The following is a 16294-nucleotide window of genomic DNA, read 5'->3' as shown; positions in this document are numbered from 1 at the left end:
TCACCTCAGTACTTTGTATAGAGTAAGTGCTCAATAATCTATCAGCTACTGGTAGTTGGTGAAATGCAACGATATAGGCCATAACCCACACACGTACATTCTAGTAATCAAGTGCCTTCCTGCTCAGTAAAGTCACAGAAAGAGTTATTTGTGAGGGGGGGGAAGGGTAGTTTTACTCAAACAATGGAACAGACCTAACAGCCTTAGGAGAGATGCAATGTTAGGTTTGCAGAGGAAAGATAAACTCCAGCAACCTAAAGCAAATATAGTCTATTCCCTTCTGTAAGAGGGAAGCTGATCTGGCTTTGGGCCGGTGCTTCCAGGAAACAGGTTTATTATAAAGCTTCTCCTTCCCCCTGGCACCTGAATGATGTTCTCTTGACAATGAATTCAGACCAGAGCAAAATCCCACACTTTATAACCCTCTTTTCACAACAGTCCCCTCCTGCCTGGTCCTTCCTGGGGTTGTTCTTCGCTTCTTTCCTCATAGGGAAGTGCTTTGACAAACAAGGGAGAAGGAAAGAAGTTCTTCACAAACTTTGCAAGCCCAATCACAGACAGAGATGCTGTGGGCACTGGTTCAGCAGACGCTTTTGTTCTGGGAGTGAAAATCAGAGAGCCCCTTACCTTATCGTCATTGAAGATTTCTCCCGACTTTCCAGTCAAGGTATAGAAGGTGTCTGTGTTATTCATACTCTCAGTGTTCATCTGCCCAGCAATTACATGGAGTTTCACAAAGTACTGAGCAGACTCTTTATCCATCAAGAGCTCTTTTACCTGAGGAGAGAGAGCCACTTCTTTCAGTCTCCACTGTTGTTTGGAGGAGAAAATGAGGTTGTGAGGCGGGCATTGGCCAATCAAAGACATCAATGCCAGGGCTCCCTAACTTGGGCTTGGGCTCTTTCAGATACAGGTGACTTTGGGGGGAGCACAATCTGGAGAGTGGGAGGCGATGCTCAATGTCCTCTCAAACCACCAGGAGCAAGGAAGGTGCAGGCACCCAGGGAATCATCTTGAGCCCGGGGAGCATACGGAAATGAAACAAGAAATCGCATGAAAAGAAAGTGCAGACTAGACCCATGGAGTTTTTGAACAGCAAGTTTAGGGTTTTTGCAATCCACTGGACCGAGTCGACATTTTGTCAATATTATATATCATCAGCAATCAATCAACAGATGCTTTTTATTAACTGTGTAAATAAAATCTATATGTTAAACAAGAGACCACATGCAAAGTGCATAGTGCAGAGACATTCAATATTTGTGAGTTCTCCTCCCCAGTAGGAGACATGTGAGGGTGCTTCTGAAGTTAAATTGTTGATTCATCTCAGATTGTCCAACGGTGATGACAGATTAGGGTGAGACGTTCTGGAACTTCCTGTGTTTTTATTCCATGCAGCAACAATTATTGTGACAAAATATCGTGGATGAAGATAAACCACTTTTATGCAAATCAATATGTCCATTATCTCCATCAATCTGAATGTAACAATTTCATTGACACCCTCATGATAGGACACCTCCACCAGGTGCTATGAGCTTCATTCCCACTGCATGACATCACCTCAAACAACAGCTGTTCACATGGAAGACCACAGTTTTCTCTTAGTTTCCTCTACCACTGTTATCATTTATGATCATTATAAGAAACAAATATGTAGCTAATATATTAGGTTAATTCTTGCAGGAAGTAAGCAGTTTTGCATTATGTAAATCCTATTTTTCACATGACTATAGTTAAGATCCCTCAGTCATTAATTACCCTTGAAGGGGTCATGTTTGGAAGGGGGCATCCTTGGGTCCTCTAGGGAGCCAGTAATGGTCTTGCTGGATATACAAGTACATTCACTTTGTGACAACTCAATGAGCTGTGTGTTTACAATCTGTATACTTTCTGTAAATAGTTCCCCATTTTAGTCTCTCAAAATCATGATCTTTATCATCAGTAGGCTTCATTTAATAGAGGTTTCCCACTTTATTGTAAATACTTACACTGAATCCTCTTAGTCCCTTGTCTGTGGGCAACAGCACAGTGAATGGTCCCAGGTTACTTAGTGGCCAGGCATAGGCTTTGTCTTAGGAATAGAAATTCATAAAGAAAGAAAACACCAAATGAATCAGTGGCACATGAAGAGTAAAATCAAGCAATGGCCCTTGTTATCCATTTAGGCCGTTTGAATCAAGAGCTTCTCTGTTCTCATTGGCGAGAGTAGGCCTTGGTAAACTAGGAAGCTCTCTAAGAAAGAATGGCATCATAATGCCATGGCCCCCAAAGCTTCTGCATAATTGTGTGGCATGTCCTGCAGCCACAGCCTTGGCTTCAAGGAGACCCTGGAATGAGACCTTCTACGAGGGTCATGTGACAAAATCCTCAGCCAATCCCAGCAGGTCACCGTCCCTGCGCCGGACTCTCTGAGCAGTTGTCATCCCAATGAGCAAAGACACAGCCCTGTTCCATCCAAGTCCAGCTCAGAAGAGCCTCATGCTTGGCTTAATATTCTACTGTTACCATCTTGAAATGTTTAATAATTTTTGAACAAGAAGTTCTTGTCATTACGCATGGTGTCCTACAAGTTATGTAGCTGGTCCTGTTTCTATCCCCCTGGAGAAGCTGGGACATCAGGGTGGGATCCGGGCTTTCACACAGCAGGCAAGGTTGACCAGCACTACATAAATGGGTAGAAGGTCAACAGGACTTTGCCCAGGGAAATGTTCGAGAGCACAGCCTGCAGAGAACACTCTCACCCTGTCTGCTGTCACTGGATAGTCTGAGTTCTTAGAGGAAGGCTGTAAGAAGCCTGAGGCATGCCACAAATGCTTGTCCCCTGTAGGATGCCCTGGAAAGAGAAGGGCATTTGTGCAGGATATATGTTAAGATTTATGCAGACAACGTGGCCTTGACCCATCCTCCGTTTGTGCTCTTTCCGGGAAATCATTTTTTGGTGACTGGTAAATTTTAGATTTTGCTATTTTGGAACTTCTGTCGATTGGTCAAGTCTGTGTTTTATTTTCTGTTGATTGGCCAAACTTGTGTTTTATTGAAAGACTTGTCCAAGGCTGCAATCAGCTGTATTATTTCATTCTCAAGGGGGTGTGGGCAAGGACCCCTGAAGTGCATTTGGAAATGATGAGGGTGTTTTAGATTGTCACCCTGCCTGGGGGACTGGGAAAGGACATGTCACTACAGACAACTAGTCCTTAGGGGAGGGGGGAGGGCAAAAATCCTAAACATCCAGCCAGGTGTGAGATGATCACACCAACCAAAACTATTCTCAAAAGTCAAATGGCACCCATTGCAGAACATGGATACAGCCTCAGGTTTTAGTCACTCTCTTTTCCCAGTATTACCTGCCAACCTTGCTTCACACCTGGAGGACCCATAAGGTCAAGGGAAAGAGGACAGTCTCCATCCTCACATCAGTAGCTGCCCCGTCTCATTGTTGTTGCAGATCAGTTAATCTGTGGTGACTCCAGGACCCTGTCCTCAGGACTCTGCCTACAAACTGCTGCTTGACAGGACCTCTTGGCACTAACTCCTTGTCTCCTGGAAAAGGCTGCCTGCTCTTTCCCTTTCCCCTGCAAGATGCCTCCCTAGGAGGGCCAATTCCAATAGATAAACCTTGCCTCTCCTGCCCACCCCTTTCTGAATGATTGTGTCTTGGAGGTGTCTTGCCTGAAAGAAGGTTGCCCTTTTACGTGGAAACCTGTACCCGTAGCTGCATACCCAGGAGCGAGATGAAAGAGGTCAGCCTTCCTTGCCATTTTCCTCTGGGTTCAGTGTTTAATTCTCTGAGTCGCTCCATGATGTTTCCATAACACGTCGAGCCGTCACCCACGTAACCTTTCCGGCAAGTGCATCTACAGGGAGGGTGAAAACACATTCTCAGGGTCTTAGCGTGTTGAGATCCTACAGTCCAACTCCCTCATTTTGCAGATGGGGAAAACGGTGCCCAGAAGAAGAGGGTCAAGACCAGGAGAGGAGAGGCACAAATAGAGGTGAGCATTCCTGTGGCAATACCTGACATATAGTAGGTCCACGAGAAATGGATATTTAATAAATTTTGCATATCTATAAACACTGGGTATCTTTGTACACTCTTCGTCTCAGTATCTTTCAAAGTGTGGTCAAGAGACCATGTACATCAGTGTCACTTGGAGTGCTTATTATAAATGCAGATTCTAAATTCTACAGAACCACTGAGGCAGAATAGACTACTGAAGTCAGCCCCAAGTCAAGATGTAGAGCTACTGATCTGCTTAGTAGATTTTCCCCTTACCCTGTCTTCCTAGTTGAGATGTCTGCTCAAATGACCCTTCCTCATAGGAAACTTCTGCTATCGGCCACCTCTCCCCACACCCTCAACAATAGATCAGGACCCTACCCGCCTTAGTGTGTGCTCTCATGGGACCATGTAGCCCTTCTCTGTAGCAGCAATCCCAGCTGTAATTTCATCCTAACCTGTGCAGTTATTTGATTTGTATCTGCTTTTGCATCTACACTGAGAACAGGGAAAAGGCAAGGGTCGTGTGCATATTTATGCCCTGTTTTAACGTCAGGATCTAGGGCAGGGTTTGGTTCAGAACAGGTACATAATTAACAGCTGAACGATAAGTAGCAATTGAATTGCAATGAATATATAAACAATGAAGTTTGCAGAAATTTTATACAATAGTTTAGTTTCATAAAAGACAAATACAGTTAAGGAGGAAGTTTAAAGGCGCACTGGCAGTATTGTGCTGGTAAGTGTTTAATAGCCAGCTCTCCGCGGGAGTCGGGGCAGGGCCCCTGCTTTTCAGGATTTGCCAATTTCCACAGGTCCTACTCCCACCGTGGCCAATCTCAAACTGCCAACGTGAGGGAAACCAGCTTGCAAAATCCTGAAACTTCAACCATCAGCTTTCGTGCCTCAGTAAACCCTGGCTCTGGCACACCACTGCTACCTAGCAAAGATTAGTTGACAGCTGGCTAAATCTGGCAAGGTGCTTAGGAAGGCAACATTCAACAGGATCTTGGGATAAGTGAAGAACCAAACACGAGGTCAGGGAGCGGCACTGCAGAGACGAGAGCTGCAGGGAGGCTGCGGTCATCCATACCGCAGACATGACTCATAAAGAGGAGAGGCTTCCAAAGGACAGTTATACACTCGAGTTCAGTTGTGTTTCCAAATATGGTCCCATGGCAAATAGGCATATTTTCAACAGGTTGGCTGAACTAACATTTCAGAGTTTTATGTTCCCTGCTTGGATTGCTGCGGTGACTTCCTAACTGGTCTTCCTGCTCTTAATTTCCCTCCCCTCAAATCTACCCTCCGACTGGTCTCTCCGAAAGGGAAATCTGGAAAACCTTCATTCTTAAAACTCTCATGGACTCCATCTATCTACAGAAGAAGGTCTAAGTACTTAGCATGGCATGCAAAGTCCCCCAAAGGGGGATCTTGCTTATGTCTCCTTCCTGCTGCGCATTGCAAATTCTGGCAATACTAAATTGCTTTCTTTTTTAATGCTCTCCTCATGGCTCAGGTGTGACCTGCTCTAAGGGGTCTTACCTGGCCTCCAGACTCTCCCCGACAGGAGCAGTCTGTTGGTCCCTCCTCTAGCACAACCCTCCCCACCAAAATGAGCTCCTGAGATATTGTCTCCTCTGCTGGATGAGAAGCTCTCTTAGAATCTGCATCCCACTCATGCCTCATTATATTCCAGCACTTGGGACAATGCCTAATTGTTGAACTTATTATTTACCAAGTACCTACTTAACTCTAGGAACCTGGCTGGGGAGGAGGGCTACAAAGATGATGATAACAGATATCTTGTCCTTTTAGTGTCTCATTGCTGAAGATGGGCCTGGAAACAATTTTTAGCAACATGATAAAGCCACTTAGCCACCTACAGTGTCAGCTTCCTCCTCCATGAGATGAGTTTACTAATACCTTTAGGATTGTTGATGGAAGAGATAATGCATGGAGAATAGCTAGCACAGTGACAGACACACAGGAAAAGCTCAGTACTTGATAGATGATGATCGATGATGATGATGATGATGATGATGATGATAGTGATGATGATGGCGATAGAGATGGTGTCAATAACACCACCAGTCCTGTCGGGGAGCCGGGATATAGCAGGACAAATCCACAAACACACAGCTGATGTTCCAGAGAAATGCCACAACGGAAGATTGAATAGGATGCTATGGGACACAGAGGAGGAAGTGACTAATTGTGCCTGAAATATGGGACAGGTTCTAGGAGAAAGTACCATTTAAGATATTTCTAGAATACATCTGAGTTTCCCGGCTGCATGGAAGATTGGCAGATATTTACTGACTGAGCCTTTGGGATTTTTACAGAGCAGTATTTTCCCGCTTCCCCTACTCCTTGCCCCAGCCCTGGGGACATTTGGGAATGTCTGGGGATATATTCACAACTAGGTGAAGGTGTTGCTGGCATCTAGTGGGTAGAGGCCAGGGGAGCCGCTAAACACCTTACAACACACAGGACAGCCCCCACAACAAAGTGTTCTCCAGCCCCCAAATATCAAGTGCTGAGCCTGAGAAACCTTGTTATAAGGAGTCACTAAGGTAGATCTAACCATGAAACAATAGTCTACTAAGAGTTTCCTGCTCAAGCATCCACTTCCTCTTAAGCACTGTGCAACAAGACAGTGAATTTGAGAAGCACACGGGGAGATTGGTAATTCTTAGGAGTGATACAATAGTCCTTGTTCGAAATCACATAAATTTCATTTGAAGGCAGCCGATAATAGCAAGACAATGAACTTTTACAAACTGCTAAGTATGTTTCTCTCTGAAAGTTCTCTAAGTTGTTTATGAGGCCAATGGTCTGTTTTGTGTAAAGTGACTTGACTTGTCTTGCCTAAGGATGGCAGGAGAATCGTAATTTAATGGTCACAGTGCTGAACGGAATGCATGAGATATAAATACTTTTTATTGTTGTTTAAAAGCTTGGTCCAGAGTCTGAGATTTTAGGAGACAGTTTTCTGACTTAGATGTTCTCAGTTGGCTGTGGCACATTCACATCAGGGGCCTCTTTTGTAAATTGCTTCTTTGTTAGGAGTAAAGGTCTCTTGCTGTCTTATGGCTCTAAAAACACCCAGAAGAGAGGCGCCTGGGTGACTCAGTCGGTTGAGTGTCCGACTTCGGCTCAGGTCACGATGTCACGGTTCGTGAGTTCGAACCTCGCGTATGGCTCTGTGCTGACAGCTCAGAGCCTAGAGCCTGCTTCTGATTCTGTCTCCATCTCTCTGCCCCATCCCTGTTCATGCTCTGTCTCTCTGAGTATAAATAAACATTAAAAAAAGTTAAAAAAATAAAAACACCCATGAGATATTGGCATTTTATATGTTATGAGATGGAATTAATTGCATAGAGTGCTGGATGAGACTTAGTGAAATTATAGGGTGTCCCAAAAGGCTTCCTTCCTTCCTTCACTTCTTCACTTCATTCCTTCATTTATTCCTCCAAACTGTCCCTCATGTCATTGTTTTAATCGATGACCGAAGTTGTTGCAATAAAGATGAGTAAGACGTGGATTCCCAGGGACTTACATTCTAATTGGAATAGAGATCAGTGATCTTAACAGCTAACCTCTATTGATAGCTGCTTTCCCAGTTCCCTTTGTAGGGGCTTTACTATGGTGTCTTATTTAATACAACCATCCTACGAGGCGGGTTCTGTTACTAGCCCCGTTATAGATGGACGAGGGAGCATAGGGACAGAGGTTAAGAATCTCACTCAAGATCACACAGCCTGTAGGTGGCAGTATTTGTGCACATCACTTCTGTGCTATGTACTCATCACAGTTCAGGGTGGTCAGTGTTATAACAGAAGCATTTCGGGCCGCTTTGGGAGCCCGGGGTGAGCTGAATGGACTGGGAGTCCAGGAGAGACATCCTAGAGGTGAAGACACTTGAGCTGAACAGTGAAGGATCAGTGCATTAGCCTGACTCAGAGGAGGTGCAGAGGGAACTATGTCTAAGCGGGGGGGAAAGCATCTCCAAGTGTGTGGAGCTGGGAATATCTTGGCTTGTTTAAAGAACGGTAGTTGGGGGGGAGCCCGGGTGGTTCAGTCGGTTAAGTGTCCGACTTCAGCTCAGGTCATGATCTCACGTTTCTTGAGTTCGAACCCTGCATTGGGCTCCCTGCTGCCAGCACAGAGCCTGCTTTGGATCCTCTGTCCCCCCCCCCCCCCCTCTGCCCCTCTCCCACTTGCACTCTCTCTCTCAAAAATAAACAAACTTTAGAAGAAAAGAACAGTAGTTGGGTGGGACAGGAGCCAAGGGGGTGTTCATGAGAGCGGTGGAAACAAAGTTGCTCACCCACACCTTCCATAAACAATCAGCCTCTGCCGTACCCAGGGGAGAAGGATACCCGGAAGAGCTTGTGCAGGTCCTGGAGGCTGGTTTGGAGACATTTAGGCAGAGAATTATGGGGTTCTGGATATCTGAGCATGGTCTATAAGGGGGGCTCAGGCTCTGGGGGAGCAGGTCCCCTTAGTCCTTTAGTCCCTTGCCCTGGTGTAGCTAGTGGAAGACCTGAATGGAGCCCTCTAAAATGTAGTGCCCAGGGCAGGGCAGGAAGATACTTGTTCTTAGTAATAATCAACATGGAGCTTCAACTTTAAAAGGATGCTTATATGCATCAACTCCACTCTTGCCAGGGAGATATTCTTGTTCTTTAGCGGACCTGTCAGGGAAGAAACTGCAGTTCAGAAAAGTTACGTGACCTGTCCAAGGTCACTCCAGTGGTGAGTGGGACAGCCCACGTTTGAGCCCGTTTTTCTTTACTGGGTGGACTTCTGTGACTAACACAGTATGATTTTGAATATTCTGCATAAACTCCTTGCCATGTTGGGGAGGCATAAACAAACAAATCTTTGTCCATGGTAAACTAAATTGCCTGAACTAAATGAGTGATGGCCCCTTATTTTATCAATGTAACATCTCCAGTCTTTAACTTAGTCCTCTTTCCAGCCTTTCCAGACAGTCCGTTTTCTGGTCGGGGCGATGATCAACGAGGTTTGTGAGGGACACACTTACTCTTAAAATCCACTGACAGCCCCAACTGACATTCTAAATACAAGCTTTAATGCCACTTATAAAGGAGAGAAAGCATTTAAAGTATTCTTCTCAGACTTTCTGAGAGGATGGTAAGAGGTACGTAAGTGATACATACACGAGTATTGGGTGCACACGTGTCTACACGCATGACGGTGGCATGTTGGTGTTGCACTCACATGTGTGATTTCTACATGCCATGCTCTGCTCAGAGATTGATCAATGTATTCTTATTTAATCCTGCTCACAGGCCTGGTAGGAGGTACAATTCTCCTTTTATGACAGAGGAAACATCATTCAGAGAGGGTAAGGCAAATGGCAGAGCTGGGACTTGAACCCAGGTGTTCTTGACTTTACCCATAGTGATTACAGACTTACTTATCTGCCCAGATAAAACATGAAAATCATAAAACCTATCTGGGCAGATCCACACATTTGAGACCCAACTATAAAAAGAATAAGCTTCAAAGAAGACAGAAAGGGGCTCTAGGAGCACAGAAACTGCTTAATAATTTTATGGTTCAGTGTCGACTATGGTTTTTTTTTAAACTTTTTTTCAGTGTTTATTTTTGAGAGACAGAGAGAGACAGAGTGTGAGCGGGGGAGGGGCAGAGAAAGAGGGAGACACAGAATCCAAAGCAGGCTCCAGGCTCTGAGCTGTCAGCACAGAGCCCGACGTGAGGCTCGAACTCACAAACCATGAGATCATGACCTGAGCTGAAGTCAGATGCTTAGCCGACTGGGCCACCCAGGTGCTCCAAGGTTTTGAGCTTACAGTGACAGTGAGTCCTTCTCCAACGCCGATGACAGTGAGAACAGAAGGTAGAAGCCTCAGTCTGGGAGCAAAACACTGGGATTCTAGCCTCAGTTCATCTACTCATAAGACCATAATAGCTTTATGGTAATTTCTAGAACATTCTGCTATGTAATGTTCGCAACACTGTGAAGTAGACATCACTGTGCTCATTTTGTACATGGAGAAACAAAGACCAGAGAGATGATGCCACTTTCCCAAGGTCATTCCCCTGGCGGATACCAGATCCGAGACTCAAACCCAGCTCCTTCCCTTCCGAATAGCATCTTCTTAACACCATGCAGAGCACCTCTGCCTCAGGAATTTTCACACAAATATTTTTACTCTCGGTAAGTCCCTTCGTGTAAAACCTGGAGTCCAGGAAGCACCACTCATGTTATTCACCTTCCCCTGTCTTGTTAGGTACTACCAGCAAGCAATATTTCACGACTGAGGAAACAGGTATATACATTAGAGGTCAAATGCCTGTCATCACAGCAGATGTTTGTTTTCCTAGCGACGGTGGTTTCCTTCTCCCACTCTCTGACCACTTACTACCGAGCTGCCGGGCCAGGTCAGTATTTCAGCATGTTCTGATGGTCATTATAAAGGAAACGACTGTTGAATGATTCAGTGATTAAAGAAAGATTTATTGAGCCCCTACTATGCTTCTTGCATCGTGCTCTGTGGGGGTGAGGGTGAATACGAGCTAAGACACATTTCCTGCCCTTCAAGGAAGGCACAGCACTGACTGACCAGCACTTGGAATGATGGTGATGGAACTGAACAGACTTACTTGGTTTGGCCTGGTGCGATGGTAGTGCAGTTAGCATTCCTGTGACAGGGGTTATTGAGTTTACAGACATCGATCACACTGCACCCCACTCCGGGCACGTAATCGCGGTAATGTTTCTTACACTCACAGTGAGACTTCAGAAGACACGGAGAGAAAAACAAAGGGTTCTCGTTAGTCATGGAAGCTGACATCCTTCTTCAATCCATCTGTGTTCTGCCATAAAAGCTAACTTGGGGCAGGTCCAAAGCACGGGCTTAAAAATGTGTCAAAGTATCCAGAATTGGGGATCTGGTTTATGTACCTCACCGGTTGCGAAACGTGTAATTACACCTTGTTTGTAAAGTTTACCTTTTCGGTTTTCTTGTTTCCTAACCCTGGGCCTTTCTGGCTCCATAATTCCCAGTTTTAGATTGTCTACAGGTGAGTAGAGACTGAAGTTCAGATGGGAGATATCATTGCTTCAGAAGAGTGATTTTCAGCTGGGAGTCTCAACCTAAGATACATTGGGCAGCGTCTAGAGATATTTTGATTGTCACAAGAGGAGAGGGGGGCAGTGTCACCAGAGGCCAGGGATGCTGCTAAACATCTTACTATGTACAGGACAGCCCCACAACAAAGAATCCAAAGTGCTAATAATGCCAAAATTGAGGAAACCTTCTCTGGAATAATGGAAATAATGAACGCCCCATTTCTGTGTGAACATGGGGGCTTTCTAAGACCTGAAAATCTGCCTTGGGGTCCAGTTTTTGGAGACAAAGTTTATTTTCAATCTCACTCCCAAGGTCCTGGGATTTTGGCTCAGAGTGTAATGTGACTTTTCCCATAAGGGACCGCACTGTGAGGATGGAGGCCCAGCTCCTTGAATTTCTTTCCAAATCTGTCTCAGGCATTGACGGCAGAAATGGCATGTGATGTGCATTTTCCCTGGAAGATGAGATTGGGTGGGTACTCTGCAGGAGACTCCAGGAGCCATGGGGTGACTGGATTGCTAGGGACACATGACTCTCTTTGGGTCAGACACTGAAGCCTTTCCTCCTATCAGGGCAGCAATATCCTTTTGTGTGGATAGATTTTCTCCCCTGAACTTGATGTGCAGTTATGGATTCAGTGGACACCCACTAAATAGTTGATAGATGGATGAGGTATTAGTGAAAGGGATCTTTCAGCAGAACTCCTCAGCCAAGGTCTCTGGACCTGGCTGGTTTTTAGCGGTCAAGATCATGATGTGAGTTAGAGGGGCAGGGTCTCCCCCCAGAACATCCTCAGTGCTGCCTACTGTCTTTCAGTGCTGCCTGACATTTTGTCAGTGCTCATCTCTTTGGGGCACAGTCTTTTGGTTCTAAGAGTCCTCTCTTGCCTCAAAAAGATATGAGAGAGAAACGGAGGATTGTAGGTGAAAGTCAATGACATATCCACTCAAGACTTGGTTAACAGTTAATTTGTTAATCGCATTTGAGTCGTGTATATATTTTGTCTGTCACCGTCTAGGACCAGGACACAAGAGAGTGTAGGGCAGGTAAATTCTCCCTGGGGAGCTGGGAAAGTGTGAGTTCAGAAGACAGACCGGAGGAGGGACACACGGAAGTTCCTCCTGAGCACATGGAGGTGTGCCTGGAGAGGAGGCCCAAACTGAGCATCAAAATGGCAAACTGGGCCAACCTAGCAGACAAATGACACCTACGGCACGGTTTTACCTTTGGTGGCTGTCCTACTGCGAGACACCCCAGTTCCAAGCATCATGTGCTCACCTGTCCAGGACCGTCATATATGCACACGGTAGACTTTGCAGAGCAGTTTCCATAGTTTGTCTGGCAAGGGTCTACTGGTAAGCACACTCGGCCATCCCCGTGGTAGCCTTCTTGACACGTGCAACTGTGCCGATTCGGTCCCTCGTAGGTGCAAAGAGCGTGAGGATGGCATATTTCTTTTAAACATGGATTGATGGCTTGAGAGGCAATGACAGGATAAAAGCTCATCAAAGTTGCACAGGCAATTCATTGTTTTAAGAGAGAGAGAAACAGTTCATCTTACCCCACCTGAAGCCCCCTACCTGTTGAACAGATTCATGTATGGCTGTCAGAGATTATAACTAAAAATATTGTATTGATATATTACTATGCCATGTTATGTGTGGATTTAAATATAAAATAGCATGAAAGAAAGCACTAATTCTTGTAGTATTTATATGCACTGCCCCTGTCTAAGCATTTGCCATACATTAACTCAGTTAATTCTTACAACAACTCTCTAAGAGAGGAGCCATTATTATTCTCATTTGATAGATAGGAAAATGGAGGCACAGGCAGGTTAAAGAATTTGTCCAAGGTCATGTAGTTCATAATAAACAGATCTGGGATTTGAATGCTGGCAGCCTGACTTGAGAGTTCATGTTCAATACATAACACAACCTCTCACAAAGTGAATGAGCATGAAAAGAAAAAGTAAGGAAGAGAGGAAGGAAAGAAGGAAGGAAGGAAAGAAAAAAAGGGAAGGAAGGGAGGGAAGGAAGGAAGGAGGGTAGGAAGGAAGGAAGGATAAAGAAAGAAGAAAGACAGACTGTATTTTATCCTAACATTGATATGGTTGATATAAAACTATGTGTAAGAATCTATTTATGTGCTTCGATAATAGAAGCAGAAATTGCCACTTACTGAAAAGCTACCACAGATGAACATTTTCTCGGTACTTGTTATATATTTCATTTAACTTAACACAGAGAGAAATAGAAGTGTCATTGTGTTAACATTAGAGAGGTTATGAAGTTTTGTTTTTTTTCTGTTTAGTAATCTAAACATCTCAATGAATGACTAGCAGGATCTAAATCCTACTCACGTTCACAGTATTGGCCATCGCCTTGGTAATTGGGAAGGCATTTGCATACTAGTTTTGTTTCATCTTGGCTGGAAGGTGAGCATCTGGAATTTTCTGGGCAGAGCAAGTCTGCACATTCAGGGATGGCTGCAAAGGAATATTGTTGAGGTACCTGTATTAGTAGAATAACTGATTCTGAAAAATTCAACCAATGTAATGTTCTTTGTGATTAAAAAGAGTAATTAAAAAAGACTCACTGCAACCATTCAAAAAACCCCAGAATGTAGAAAGTAAAAATGAACTCTTTCTTATTCTCATTCTTCCATTTCATTCCCAAAGTAAACAATATCAACAACCCATATACTACATTCACCTATAAATTTATTTAGATGTTTTTTAAACAAAATGGAATCCTGTGAAAATATTTAGCAAATTGATTTTTAATTTAACCAAATATTATGGAGCTATTTAAGGATCCACTGTAATCTCTAACGACTGTGTGGTTCTTCATCACATCGGGGGCACATATGGTTGTCAGAAACTATAAGGAATCTGGCATATTATCCAATATGCAAAGCTACGAAATTGAGCTAATGTAGTTCCATGGATGCTAGTAGAAGCTATGAGATTCCTGGGTCAGAGATGAAGGACAGTTTATTGCTCACATCAAGAGTAGTAGCCAGAGTGTTGGCAGTTTTGCATTAGTTCTTCCAAGCCCCGAGTCCCCTGGGACAATGCAGAAAGGGTCATGAAGTGGATTTCATTTCATTACAGGGGAGGAGCCCCAATCTCAGGGAATCTAAGTTTTGTTTTATTTTTCAAGTACTAGGCAATGTATTAGTTAGGGCCCAGGTAGGAGACAGAAACCACACAATAAGGGAATGTTTTAGTGTAAAGAATTATCAATGGAAAATTACAATAATGGGGAATTGGTTCATGAGTGTTAAAAGGAGTTCTAAAGAATGAAGAAATAGCAGGTATATAAAGAGCAATCGCTTTCCTAGGGTTGAGATAAATAAATACCCAAGGTAGAGCCTTCCTCTGTCCAGGACTGAGATCCAGATGTCACTGGAAAAGGCATGCCTTGGTCACTGAATGGTAGAGAAGGTGCTGAGGGGCCTTAATGGTGAGACTTGCTGGAAATCTTCCCCTTAGGGCTCTAGGGAAGGTCATCCACAAAGAGGTGCCCAGCTTCCCGGGTTCACTTAGTGCCTGGGGAAGCTGCTGGCCACTGGGTGCTACCGGAACCAGAAACTAAGAAGCCACCCCCACAGAAGTGTAGTATAGTTCTGTGGCTGGGGCCAGAGCATCTTCAGGGGTCAGCTGTGTGGGAGAGGTGGAATGGCTGGCTCTCCAGATGGCCAACCCTGCAGAGACCTTGGTGTGCATGGCATCGAGGAGAAGCCATACCAAACAGTGAGCACATCTCTGCATGGTGGGGCACAGGCCTGTGCTGTCTGGGGCTCCTGGCTCTACTGCTGCCACCTCAGTCAAGCACTTGACAAAGTATGCAGTGGTCAAACCCTGGAGGAAGCTGAGCCCTGCAGGAATCTATCACTGGATAAACTGTGTAGGACTGAGCAGTGGAGAAAAACCATGTTCTCTGGGGCTCTGGTGAGTGAGCTAAACCAGAAACAGGAGGAGAAAACCCTTCCTTCTTCAGTGTCCCTCCAAAACTCTCTATTGATAAGACTTCATGTCTTGCTAGCTGGCAAGTGAGAGATATTTACAAGTTCCCCTCCATTATCACAGAGCAGGCAAAGAGGACAACTTTTGAGCTGAAAGCAAGCCATTGATAACTAGAACAGGCAGTAAGCCTGTCTATACTTTGTTCCCAAGAGACACCCTACATCTTCCAAGGCTGTCTGTGATACAAACATCCTTGAAAAGATATTGGAGTGAAGAGCAGTCAGTGTGCCACACTCAAGAAGCATATAAATATAAAACACTCAACTGGGGATTGTCCCCAACAGTGGCTAGTTGAACCAAACATTCATAGAGAATATTCCCCCAATTCTTTCCATAGAGTAGAATTGTTGCCGGGAAGTGGCTGCCCTTTCAAGGATTACATTTTCAATCCCTTTGCATCCAGGTGGGGTTATGTGACTACTTTCCATTGATGGAATATTGAGAGGAATTTGTATGTGTCATCTTGGATTTCATAAGCAGGGACTCTTCCGTCCTGTCTTCTTCTTTCCATGGCTCAAAGCAGAGCACTCTGAGGTGCTATAGAATGGCAGAGGCACAAAATAGAAAAATCTGGAACTGTAATCACCATGTAGCGGGAAGCTGGTGTCAGATTCCCACACTGGACTGTACATGAGTAAGCCAGAGGTTCCCTAAATTCTCAGGTCATAGTGTTTAGTATCTTAACTTTCTTCATGTCCCAAAAGAAATACCTACCAGGTCCATTTATTAAGTTGTTAGAACCAAGGAATTCAGTAAGTGTGTCATGAGACCTACTAGTAGCTGTTTGAAAAAGTAATGTGGTTAATATAAAGAGAAATATTTTTACTTCATTTTTAAATAACCACATTTACTTGTAAATGGAATATATGAGCTTTTTTAAAAAAAATGCTTATTTATTTATTTTGAGAGACAGAGAGCACATGCATGCGTGGTTCACATCCCATGAACTGTGAGATCACGACCTGACCCAAAATCAAGAGTTAGAGGCTCAACCGACTGAGCCACCCAGGTGCCCCTGGAATGTGTGAGCTTTTGGACACTGCCCAACTTCTTAAACCTTGGAATCAGATTGGAAACCATCACGCTTGTTCCATTGGAAAGGATTTTTGCATGATACCTGCTTTTTATCTTAGC

The 16294-nt window shown here is 44.4% G+C and overlaps 1 protein-coding gene across 4 annotated transcripts in view; it reads right to left on the bottom strand.

Moving 5' to 3' along the window:
• STAB2 (stabilin 2) overlaps positions 1-16294 on the bottom strand; it is a 166475-nt gene that overhangs the window by 106724 nt on the left and 43457 nt on the right. For all 4 annotated transcript variants that reach the window (XM_023257375.2, XM_023257376.2, XM_011284182.4 and 1 more), the window contains 6 exons: positions 13493-13618; positions 12409-12605; positions 10661-10794; positions 3724-3857; positions 1992-2074; positions 628-777 (listed from right to left, as the gene is read on the bottom strand). In XM_023257375.2, coding sequence (XP_023113143.2) covers positions 628-777; positions 1992-2074; positions 3724-3857; positions 10661-10794; positions 12409-12605; positions 13493-13618 — 824 coding nt within the window. The remainder of the gene's footprint in view (positions 1-627; positions 778-1991; positions 2075-3723; positions 3858-10660; positions 10795-12408; positions 12606-13492; positions 13619-16294) is intronic.

Source organism: Felis catus, chromosome B4, assembly GCF_018350175.1.
Source record: "Felis catus isolate Fca126 chromosome B4, F.catus_Fca126_mat1.0, whole genome shotgun sequence".
NCBI classification, from domain to species: domain Eukaryota; kingdom Metazoa; phylum Chordata; class Mammalia; order Carnivora; family Felidae; genus Felis; species Felis catus.
This window is presented reverse-complemented; position numbering and strand designations above follow the sequence as displayed.